General features: G+C 46.0%; 1 protein-coding gene across 1 annotated transcript in view; it reads left to right on the forward strand.

Moving 5' to 3' along the window:
* The first annotated feature begins 8,595 nt into the window (after nucleotides 1–8,595).
* Nucleotides 8,596–13,114, forward strand: part of MOB2 (MOB kinase activator 2) — a 39,262-nt gene continuing 34,743 nt past the window's right edge. Inside the window, exon 1 of the mRNA XM_075281416.1 lies at nucleotides 8,596–8,741. Coding sequence (XP_075137517.1) covers nucleotides 8,725–8,741 — 17 coding nt within the window. The 5' untranslated portion in view covers nucleotides 8,596–8,724. The remainder of the gene's footprint in view (nucleotides 8,742–13,114) is intronic.

The raw sequence follows: 13,114 nt of genomic DNA on the forward strand, positions 1-13,114 counted from the left end.
AGACAGCATGTGAGAGCATGAATAGAGAAGAGACAGCATGTGTGAGCATGAAGAGAGAAGAGATAGCATGTGTGAGCATGAAGAGAGAAGAGACAGCATGTGAGAGCATGAAGAGAGAAGAGACAGCATGTGAGAGCATGAAGAGAGAAGAGACAGCATGTGTGAGCATGAAGAGAGAAGAGACAGCATGTGAGAGCATGAAGAGAGAAGAGACAGCATGTGAGAGCATGAAGAGAGAAGAGACAGCATGTGTGAGCATGAAGAGAGAAGAGACAGCATGTGAGAGCATGAGGGGGGAACTAGGGGCAGATGTAGGGGGGCAGTTAAACTGAATACACATTAAACTGGGGCAGCTGAAGAAGGATATTATACCATGGGGGGTAGCTGGAGGGGGACATGTCTGCCTCTAGTTGCCCCCAGTTTAATGTCCCCTCTAGTTTCTGCTGGTTTATACTGGGGCACCAGGAGAGGGACTTAATACTGTGGGACATTTGGAGGGAAACATTATAATGTGGGGGTGTATAATGTTAGGGTGATTGTAGGAGGATTTTACTTTGTGGGGCACATGGGAAAATGATTGAGAATGGGCGGAGTCAGCAGAGAAGTGGGTGGAGCTAAATTTGCCACGGCGCACATGGCCCTCTAGAACCATTAAAATTTCTCATGTGGCCCCATGGGAAAATTAATTGCCCACCCCTGCCCTAAACCCTACATGCTGGATCCAACCTCATATAAAATAAAAAGGACTAAAAATATCCGGACATATACCGTATATACTCGAATATAAGCCGACCCGAATATAAGCCAAGGCCCCGAATTTTACTACAAAAAACTGGGAAAACTTATTGACTCGAGTATAAGCCGAGGGGGGGAAATGCAGCAGGTACTGGAAAATTTCCAAAAATTAAAATGGTCGGAGTTTTGGGGTGCAGTAGTTGCTGGGGAAGGGGAGGGATACAGAGATACCTAATGTATTTGTGTCTCACAGTCATTTTCTACTTTTATATGTATTCTAGGGAAAGGAGGGATTTAGAACTTTTATTTACTTTATTTTTTTATTATATATATATTTTTTTAAAGCTTCTTTTTTTTGGGACTATTTTATGGGAGATTCTCTACATTACTATTGCGGCTGGTCATAGACATAGAAAATAAATTGTTCCCAGAAATGTCTATAGGATAAAATGAGAGGGTTCCCACTAGATGGCAGTACAGAGCAGGCAGATGGATGTCTTACTCGGCTGCTCCTCCAAACTTCCCAGTAGTCGCCAGCTGCTTCTATAAATACTTGTCAGTCTTGGGATTGCTGACTTGGCTCCTGAGCACCGCAAATGTCCAATGAAAACAATTTAGGTCTATCGAGTGATTTCTCTTTCTGAGCAATGACACACCACTGCCACTTCTAATATTGTGGACATCTAGAAAACTGACAGCCCTTTTATGTGTCCCAACCGCCCTGTCACTTGTTCTGCGTTACAGTCGGCAAAACAACATCTGATACTTAATAGTTGTATTTGTGCCGGTGTGACCCAACCAAGTGCAATCAAACATTGACCCCAATGCTACCATACACTAATACAGCCAACACTGGGGCAAATTGTTGGCATAATTTAACGGGGTATCCACCACTCTTATGGCCCCTTCACACGGCGTAAGCGCGCCGCTCATTTAGACACGTATACACGTGTCCGAGCGCGGCACTTCAAAATAGAGCCCATTGATTTCAATGGGAAGCACGCGTATATCGGCATAGAAATATAGAACATGTCCTATTTTTGGTCCTCCGTACACTCATGTATGGGTGACCCGTAAAAGAGGGCGCCCCCTCGGGTGCAAGATGGATATGAAAAATGGACATTATTCAAGGCTCACCTTAGGCTATCTGTACACAAGATATTTATCTGCAGATCATTGGCACATTATCTTAGTAGCAATCCTATGTGTATGACCACCACAGGCAGCAGAGTCTGTCAGAGGATCTGCCGAGGGTCTGCAGATAAATATCTTATGTGTATGGCGAGCCTTGTTGGAGGTAAAACAATCACAGCATGGGAACCAGAGCCATTCGCCCTGCACTCCAGATACCAAGCCATGCCGCTAAGCCAAAACAGACCATGGCAACTAAACAGCCATGGTGTCTACATACTTAGTCTACATTTACATCTACATTGGGGTCTCCAATCTGCTGGTTACAGGGGAAGTCATGGGGGTGCATGGTTGTCAGATACCGCAACCTGTTCTTAGGAATATACTTGTAAGAACGACATATTTCATGTCTAACCACTACTTGTACCAGGAAGAAGTTTTTGCAGTTCACTGGCTTCACAATACAATACATTCCATCTTCTCCAAGCCCAGTGGTAGTGGCAGGGTCTCGGATAACCAACTGGCCAATCTAATCCTGCAATGGCAGTGCGCATATACACAGAATAACAAGGCGGTAATGTGCAGGGACCATGGATGCAGAATAAGAGGATGTGACACTTATTGTACAGATACAAGACCCAAACTTAATACATAGATACAAAACCAAGTTTTTGCCATAACTATGGCATTGGAACCATGCAGTACCAGGACTAAAACGAATGCATACATACAGTAACAAAACCTACGTGTCAGCATAGACACAGCAATATTACCAAGCTTACTTGATATACAGGATAAGAGAAATGGAACAGTGCAGTGACCATATACGCAGGATCAGGGGTACGATTTGACTACTACACAACCTACACCAAGGAGATCAGGGGGTCCCCAAAGCGGTGGGTTGCATTATAGCCTTTAAAAAAATAAAAAATCATCAGGCCAATATTTAAATCATCCATTTCTTCTCACCTCTACTGTGGCCTCTAGGGGGCACTACATACTATTGCCAGGTGTTGAACACAAGACATGGTAACTGGTACTGGGCAGTGACAATATACACAGTCCAGTCATATTAATGTGACCACCGCCTACTTTGACGTCAACGTTAAAAACCCAATGGCAGAAGACACGTGTCATCAGCCATCTGGGTGCACTCATCATTGTGGAAGGCACGATGGATCAACACAAGTATGCATCTATCCTTGCGGATCATGTTCACCCCTACATGCGAATTGTTTTTCCTGAGGATGATGGCATCTACCAGCAGGACAATGCGACGTGTCATAAAGCTCACAGTGTACGTGCATGGTTCGAAGAGCACCAGGATGAGGTTACCGTACTCCCTTGCCAGCAAATTCCCCGGAATTGAACCCAATCAAGAATCTGTGGGACCTCGATTGGGTTGTTTGCGCCATGGATGCTCAACCACATAACCTAGCGCAGCTGGACACGGCACTGGAGTCGGCATGGCTCAACATCCCAGTGACATCATCACAACATCCACTCTCTTCCTGCACGTCTCGCAGCGGTCCGCTCTGCCAAAGCTGGTTATTCTGGATTTCGACAGGTGGTCACATTAATGTGACTGGACTGTGTAAGTAGGATAAGATTATGGTACCTGCCCATATACACACAGGACAAGAGAAATCATAATGTTCAGTGCCCAATCATATACAGGATAAGAGACGTGGTACTAATGGTGGCCATACATATACAAGATAAGAGACGTGGTACTAATGGTGGCCATACATATACAAGATAAGAGACGTGGTACTAAGCATTGCCTATACATATACAGGATAAGAGACATGGTACTAAGCATTGCCCATACATATACAAGATAAGAGATGTGGTACTAATGGTGCCCATACATATACAGGATAAGAGACATGGTACTAAGCATTGCCCATACATATACAGGATAAAAGACGTGGTACTCAGCGGTGCCCATACATATACAGGATAAGAGATGTGGTACTAAGGGGTGCCCATACTTATACAGGATAAGAGACGTGGTACTAATGGTGGCCATACATATACAGGATAAGAGACGTAGTACTAAGGGGTGCCCATACATATACAGGATAGGAGACGTGGTACTCAGCGGTGCCCATACATATACAGGATAAGAGACGTGGTACTAAGGGGTGCCCATACATATACAGGATAAGAGACGTGGTACTAAGGGGTGCCCATACATATACAGGATAAGAGACGTGGTACTCAGCGGTGCCCATACATATACAGGATAAGAGACGTGGTACTCAGCAGTGGCCATACATATACAGGATAAGAGACATGGTACTAAGGGGTGCCCATACGTATACAGGATAAGAGACGTGGTACTCAGCGGTGCCCATACATATACAGGATAAGAGAAGTGGTACTAAGTGGTGCCCATACATATACAGGATAAGAGAAGTGGTACTATGTGGTGCCCATACATATACAGGATAGGAGACGTGGTACTCAGCGGTGCCCATACATATACAGGATAAGAGATGTGGTACTAAGGGGTGCCCATACATATACAGGATAAGAGACGTGGTACTCAGCAGTGCCCATACATATACAGGATAAGAGATGTGGTACTAAGGGGTGCCCATACATATACAGGATAAGAGATGTGGTACTCAGCAGTGCCCATACATATACAGGATAAGAGATGTGGTACTAAGGGGTGCCCATACATATACAGGATAAGAGACGTGGTACTCAGCGGTGCCCATACATATACAGTACAAAAGAGAAGTAATAGTGTGCAGTGCTTGTATACCTGTATCCTACGCAAAAACGACTGAATGGATTTAGATGTAATATGGCACATAGATAGTTTGTAACCTTGATTAAAACAAAGGCTACTTTTTATCCCGGTAAATGACATGTCTTCACGACTGTTATGAATTTATGTTCACATACTATATTAAACTGCTTTTTCAACAGCTTATCTCAGGTTCTGATTTTTCAAAGGTTTGGATTTTTTAAACTATAAACATTTGGTTTTGCCATAATTGTAATGAATGTACACCACAAAAAAATGCAGTAAACAAAAAACATATATCTTTATTATTAAAAAAAACATAAAAAAAAACATAAAAAAAACCCCTGTTAAATACATGGTTAACCCTAAAATAGGGGCAACCCACAAAATAGTGTAAAATCCACAATAACACTAGAGAAGCACCTAGTACAAAAATAGTAGAAAATGCCCATAATTACTAAGAGACGGGACAGGACTGGTTCTATAGTTCATGAATATAAATGCAAAATTCACCATAAATAGATACACCTATAGACATAAATATACACACCTGTGAATATACCATATATGATCAATGATGCGACTATATACCTAAATGTAAGCAAAGTTCAGGCTCAAATAAAAATCCATAAATGCAAAACAAATAAATACGCCAAAGATTTAGCCCATGCAAACACTGGCTGGGAAATGGGCAAAAGGTAGGTTTCCGTTCAGGGGGTCCCCAAGCAGACTTCCCAAATGGAAACCCGAACGCAGATGTGAACCGGGCCTCATACAAAAAGGACATGTATACACAAGTGCTGGATGAACCAATTAAAAATTGTACAAAATTTTCAGCTTCTACGAAAGCTGAAATTTTAGGGAGTTGTCTTGCATGAATTCCGCAAAGTTGATTATTCCCTGTTTTTTTTTACGGGGCCCTGTGGTATAATGATTGAGGCCAGGAAACGTGTCCACCATATTCTCATTGACACCCCTATGTGGATGCAAAGGTCCAATCACAGGCCCCAACAGTGACCTGGGCATACCTCCCAACTTTTGAAAAGTAGAAAGAGGGACAAAATGTGCAGATTCATATCCCTCCATCTCTGCCCCCAGATTCAAGTCCCCCATCTCTGCCCACAGATTCATGTCCCCCCATCTCTACCCACAGAATCATGTCCCCACATCTCTGCCCCCAGATTCATGTCCCCACATCTCTGCCCCCAGATTCATGCCCCCCATCTCTGCCCATGATTCATGTCCCCCCATCTCTGCCCACAGAATCATGTCCCCACATCTCTGCTCCCAGATTCATGTTCCCCATCTCTTCCCCCAGATTCATTTTCCCCCATCTCTGCCCCCAGATTCATGTCCCCACATCTCTGCCCACAGATTCATGTCCCCTCATCATTGCCCCCAGATTCATGTCCCCCCATCTCTACCCCCAGATTCATGTCCCCACATCTCTGCCCCCAGATTCATGTCCCCCATCTCTGCCCCCAGATTCATGTCCCCCATCTCTGCCCCCAGAATCATGTCCCCTCCATCTCTGCCCCCAGATTCATGTCCCCTCCATCTCTGCCCCCAGATTCATGTCCCCTCCATCTCTGCCCCCAGATTCATGTCCCCACATCTCTGCCCCCAGATTCATGTCCCTCATCTCTGCCCCCAGATTCATGTCCGACATCTCTGCCCCCAGAATCATGTCCCCCATCTCTGCCTCCAGTGTCATGCCATCCCCTCCTTCATCTGCCCCCAGTTTCATGTTCCACCTCAATGTGTACACACATTAAACTCACCTTTTCCTCGCTCCCCCGCAGCTCTCTCCGCAGTCTTGCTAATACTGTTGTAGGCGCGATGTGACGTCATCACATCGCATCTATGCAGCCATTAGCCGTAGCACAGCGGCAAAGCAAGGAGCTGAACTGTGACAGCTCCTTGCTTTAGTTGCGTATGTATTCAACTCAGATCTGCATCCTCCGGACCAAGATCTGAGTTGAAATTGGGACACACCTCCCTCCAACCAGGACCGCGGGACACGTCACCGAAATCGTGAATGTCCCGCGGAAATCGGGACGGTTGGGAGGTATGGACCTGGGGGCCAGACCAGATGTTGGATGCCTGGGAAGAAGACCCGATCACTGGAGGCTGCTGTGGCTGAATCCAGGAAAGAACTAATTTTTTTTTTTATTTCTATACACCCTGGCCTCAACCATGAGCCTTGAAGATTCTCCAGAATATAATAATCAACTTTACTCTGGACTTCCAGTTTGGAAGTTGGATCTAAAACAAAAATTCCCCACGGAATCACAAATATTCGCAAAGCAAAGCTTGCAAGGTTCGCTCATCACTACTATGTAACAAACACTGTCACAAAGACAGCACTTAAAGGGGTTGTCCCATCATGAGGATCCTATCTATACTGCTAGTTTATGTGGATTTAAGACTTTTACTAAATGCATTGCTTTATCAAAACTGCTTTGTTTGGCCGCTATCTTAATTTATTCACTTCATTGTTTACACTTCATTTCTATGGCCCTTGGGATTATCTGCTCATTTGTCAAGTGATGTAGCTGCCTGCTCTCCAGGGGGGAGGGAGGGGCTGGGAGCAGCTCTGAGCTATTTGTGTCTTTTAAGTAGTGGAACTTCTCAGAGCTCTTATCAGTCAGTTTAATTGAATTTGGCTGATAAGGGCTGAGATAGGGAGCCCTTTACCTCTGCATGTAATGCAAACTGACTCAAATCCAGCTCTGCTACATCAGCTTCACACTGTGGTAATTCATTTACAACCAATCCCGTGCAAGTGAAACCCTGCCCACCAATGTGCCGAGAAAAGCAGGAAGTGAAGAGAGCAAAACAGCCTGCAGGTTAGTGAACAAGCGTCATGGGAATACCCCTTTAATCCTCCGTGGTCTGATCCTGCAGTCATGCTCCATTCCATCTGTCCCCTATCTCTTGATCACTTAAAGGGGTTGAACCAAGTTTTAAGGTTATTGATATTCAATAGGATTGGTGATAAGGTCATGATGAATGAGGATCCGACTGCTGGGGCCCTCACCGATCTCAAGAATAGGGATCTAATTCTGCCCTACTATTTGCTCAAAGAAAATTTACAGTGCAGCACAGTCCTGCTCCACCAGGACGAAAGGGATAAAGCCTCATTCTTGAGATTGGTGGGGGTCCTAACGGTCGAATCATGATGTTATCCCCTATCGATGGGTCCTGACTGCTGGGATCCCCATTGATCTCAAGAACTGGGCTCTGGTTCTTCCCCCAGTGATGTGGCAAGTCGATCTCCCATAGAGAATTAATGTCTTCTCCTTATATCAGCTTCCTGCTTCTCTATGGGGGTGTTGGGTGTCAGCCCGCCTATGAACTCAAATCGATTGACCCATCCAATACGTTTTTTGTTGCAAATTTGTCATAGACTTGACCCTGTTACTTGCAATGAAAATTCTTGCCCCGGGTCAATCTGCACGGGAGATAAATGTAGTATACGGATAAGATTTGGTAAAGTACACTGTCCATTAGGATTGGGCGATCGGGTTCGGAAAAGATCGGATCCTGATCGGCGATCGAGCAAATTTCACGATCGCGATCGGCTGGAAAATGATTGAAAATCGGATTTTGAAATCAATCCTGAAATCTCAACCCTACTGTTCATCCTTTATCACTCTGCACCTGGGAAAGCTGGGTGGCTTGAGTGAGTTCTGAATTACAGTGTGGGGGAAGGATGTGGGAAAGCTGGGTGACAAAGCCTATGACAGCATTAATGGCCGTCACATGGGTTGTCACCCAGTCTCTTCCTGTGCCATGACTCAGTAGAAAGCAGCAGCCTGCAGCCAGTGCTAAGACTACAAATCCCAGCATGCCACTAGTGGTAGCCCCGCCTCCAGCTGCAGCACTGCCAGGAGGCCCCGCCCACCAGCCGCAGCTGTCACTACTCCTCCCACAATGCCCCGCGCCGCTCTCACCCACCTCCCATGCTGCACCGCGCGGTGACGTCGGACCCGGAAGTGTGCGTGCTGCGGGCGGTGCTGTGTTTACTTCCGCCGGAGCCTGAGCCGGGGAGCGGGAGACACCGAGGATGAGCTGAGCCGGAGGGGGCAGCAGACATGGAGTGGCTTATGGGGTAAGACTGGGGAAGCTGGGCATGTGGGGGCATCAAGGGCAATGGTGGGATTGAACTGGTGCAGGGGGTAATATGAAGGGCAAGGGGTGAGAGGTGATACTGGGGGCAGGAGCTGAAGGGAACATGTTATGGAAGGTGCAGGGGGCCCTGTGAGGTAAAAGGGCTGCCAGGGGGGCAGGAGGTAACATGGAGGGCAAAGGGGTGACTGCTGAGCCAAGCCTCATAGGGCATCATGGAGGGCAGAGGCATGGCAGGTGATGTGGAGAGAAGACAGCACCAGGGGGGGCAGGGGGTAGTAGTTTGCATTGGGCAATCTGATGATATTTCTGGGGGACAGCTATTTTGGGGGTGACTAATCTGTCACTGAGGGCAGAACGGTGACAACTATAGTGATGGGGCCAAATAGGGGAGCAGCGTCTCTGGTATGGGGTGAATGAAGCAATAGAATGGGGGATGTATAGCTGTCAGGGGAGTGGGATCATAGGAAGGAGACCATGGCCCTAGTCAGACCAAGGGTACATCAGTTAGGGGTAAGTCCACAACTTTAAGGAATAAATAGCGCCACACCTGACTAAGGGTTGCCTCTGGTATTGCAGTTATGCTCCTTTTAGACCAAGGGGACTGAATGGCAATACCAAACAACACCCATGGACAGGTGTGGCGCTGTTTCCGGGAGAAAGCAGATGATACCGGACCCTGATGGGCACCAAAGGTCCATCCGTCACATTAAATATACCGCTATTCTAAGTGCCAGAGGAGATAGGTAGGGGCCCGCACGGCCCTATAGTGGATCAATGGAGAGAGAGAGAAAACCCCACAAGGCCTGTCTATATGTTGTGCTGCCATATTGTGCCTTTGCTGTTCCTCTGACGCTGCACTGATACAACCCTTTTACGGGCCGGACAGGAGACAACTGGAAGTTGGCATTTATTTTTAGACAAATCCTATTAATAATGCAGGCTGAGATGGGAATGGCATGACACCGCTCCTGCCAAGCTGCGTTTTGCTTTCTCGGCTGTCAGCACGGTGCGGAGCAGCTGGGGCAATTGAGACAGACTGGTTTGTATGGAGACCCTGCCTAACATCCAAAGACTGTTGATAGGCTGTATGTCCCTGGCAACTGAATCGGAGGGAAACAACGCTTGACATCAGTGACCACGTTATAAGAGAAGTCCTGGAATATGAAATATGTATATTTATACATAAAAATGTGAATTGAAATGACAAACCTAGGACAACACTTCCTGTCGCTGCTCTGGCAGATTAGTGTTATGATTGGGTCACATAGAAAAAAAAATATGTATCAGAATTCAAGTTTTGCAACATTACAGATATTAAACATCATGAGAACCTATGAGGAAATGTGCCTAGGCAGGGGTGCAGGAAGTGTTGTCATGAGGAACGTACCAAAAAACTGGAGAATGGCTGTAGTGAGGGACGTTTGATGATTCTTTTTAGGCTTCATATGGATTGTATCATGGCTGGATTTCCTGGACTGAACGGTGAGGACCCGGTTTCTCAGTATCATGGCCATCTCCGATGCTGTGGGTCACTCCGGACTGTACCATTCAGCATAGTACAGTAGTCCTGCAGGGACGGGGTATCTGTCATCTTATAAGTCTGGGTCACCGACACTGTTCAGTCTGGGAAATACAACCAACATACTGTCTGTACAACATGGATTGAATATTCCCATATAAAGGAGTTTGCCAGGACTTGTATATCTGATACCTGGGGCCCCACAGATCCACTGTTTGAAGAACCTGCAATGTTTGGGGGAGTGCTGTGGCCCCTAACTTAATATCACGCACAGTGTCCTATATTGCTATGTACCTAAAGGTGACTGAGCTGCTTTTATACCATTTGACCAACAAAAGTGATTCCATCAGTACAGGGAAGACTCTGCAGCCTCTTCAAGTAGCTAATAAGACAGGTCCTGGTTATCGGACTGTCACTAACCTTATATATATATATATATATCTATATATATATATGTAGAATATATATGTAGATTGTGAGCCCCATGTAGGGATATATAGGGATCACAATGTACATTTTCCCCTATCAGTATGTCTTTTTAGAATGGGAGGAAATCCACACAAACACGGGGAGAGCATACAACTCCTTGCAGATGTTGTTCCTGGCGGGACTCGAACCCAGGACTCCAGTGCTGCAAGGCTGCAGTGCTAACCACTGAGCCACCGTGTTGCCCCCTACTAATCTGATATTTCTGACGTATCCTAAGGATCAGTGTTTTAGACCCAGAGCGCCCCTTTAAGGTAAAGCTTTCTGCTTGGTTTGGCTAATAATATTCTATGTGACCTGTAAGAGGGATTTGGTGGTGGCCTCTCAAATAAGCTATATACAGTGTAAGAAGCATCATTATCTCTCTTTATAGTGGTAGGGGGCAGGTTTCCTTAGACTACGGCCCTTCCCCCCCCCCCAGTAAGGAGACTCTGATCACCCAGTATAGCAGTGGTCACGTTCTTGCACACGGTCTGGCAGACTTCAGGCTTTCAGTTCCACTTGAGGTTACTTATTGAGGATGTAGCGGAGGTGCCGATGACTGGGCCAGGACACTATGGCGGACTGTGCACTTCTCACATCACTTGTGTTATTTCTTCATCGCTTCTTCTGACATGTATTATTGTATTCCATCTGGTGTCCTTTCTGGATACAACTGGCCAGGGATCCGTACGGCATAAGTCTCATTACATTCGTGTGTCTTTACCCATCATATATCTTTGTTTTGTGTGGCATCTATACCTTGCTAGGGTGCAAAGTGAGTTATTTGCTCGTTATACCATTTGGTGGAGATTGTTATCATCTTGCACATAATAGATCACTTTTATGGAAATCTTGTCTTCAATGAGGTCATGTGGCTGCATTAACCCACTCCCTGAATTGCTACTTAGGAGGAGAATGTAATGTCGGCCGCTTATATACACAAGCATCGGCTGCCATGTAGGCTCGTCCCCGAGCCAGTGTGACTGTATCATGGCGTGCCCTTGACTAACATTGGTGGCTCAGTAATGGGATGTCCACACAGCAGTATACATTAACTGCACAATGTCAATTTAGGTATTGACCCTCAATTGACTCTGCAAGGTCCTCTTTGTAAGTGCAAATGCATTAACTGGGGGTAGGGCTGGAATATTAGTCAATTGAATAAATTGCCCAGCCCCATCCCTGTTACGGTGCTGCTGCCGCCGGCCGGGTGCATTGGTCCTCCTGCAGGTTCGCACACTTACTGGAAACCCACCGGAGGCAGCAGAAGGCATCTTGGGCTTAAGAGACTTCTCTAAAACAAAAATATCTGATCTGTCTGCATATGTGTAGTATATAGTTATAGAGAGCAGGACTAGACCTCCTACAAGTGGCATATATAATGATAGAGCCCTGCTGCAGTATCTTGCTAGCTGGGGTCTGTCTGTAGCAGAAGAGCTGGATGTCCCTGGGACCTCTACCAGATATGACCCTATCCTAGACCTTACATCTTACAGACAGAACTTACAGATCGGTGTGAGGGCTCGGGTGGGATCAGGGGCAGTTGGATCGCCCATCCTTTAATTCTCCAGGATATAAGCCTGTGACCAGCATGTCTGACTGTGGCTTTGTCTCCCCAATTCCCAGGTCACATGCAGTGGAGTATACATGTGAGGATGTTGTAGCGACACCTTTATAAAGTGTATGGAGGAACGTGATGGCGGATGCTCCTGCACAGATATACCAGCGTCTATAGATCTGGTTGTATAGAAACTGAAGGTGCTTTACGTAGATCATACACAGAATGCAATGATAATGTCAATGGGACCGGGCATACTTCTGTATAAAGATAATGTGGTATAGAGATTGTACTCTGTCCTAGGTATATTGTGCCCCAAGTATACGGCCATGTTGGGTGCTAAACCGTGCTTTGTTCTATTCACAGTGTTATACCCGACTGAAAATACCGTATCTGTAAACCAAGTCGGCTGGTATAAAAGTATCAAGGCTTTCAGGAAACCTCTCTTATGGGTGTGGGCTGGTTTTAGTGCTAAATTATTGACACAACTGTAAAACCCTGAAGTGCGTAGCCGCGTGTTCAGACTATCACCTCTGTCTGTTCATTGCCACATCCTGGAGCTGAGGTGTGTACAGGGTTATATAATGTGCGGCCTACACAATGCCTGGTGGAAAGGATTCTTCCAGGATTGTCACCTTATCTATCCCACCAGGGGGCCAGGGGTATATTTAGATGTTGATGTCATAGGATATGTGTGGCTGCCTTAGTTTAAGCTATGCTTAGACAGCCATATAGGCTACAATGCTCCTGCTCGATCACACGTAGGAATAGCCTTAAGAAAGGCTATTCTTCTTCTACCTTTATATGG

The sequence above is a fragment of the Leptodactylus fuscus genome, chromosome 7 (assembly GCF_031893055.1).
Source record: "Leptodactylus fuscus isolate aLepFus1 chromosome 7, aLepFus1.hap2, whole genome shotgun sequence".
Lineage (NCBI taxonomy): Eukaryota > Metazoa > Chordata > Amphibia > Anura > Leptodactylidae > Leptodactylus > Leptodactylus fuscus.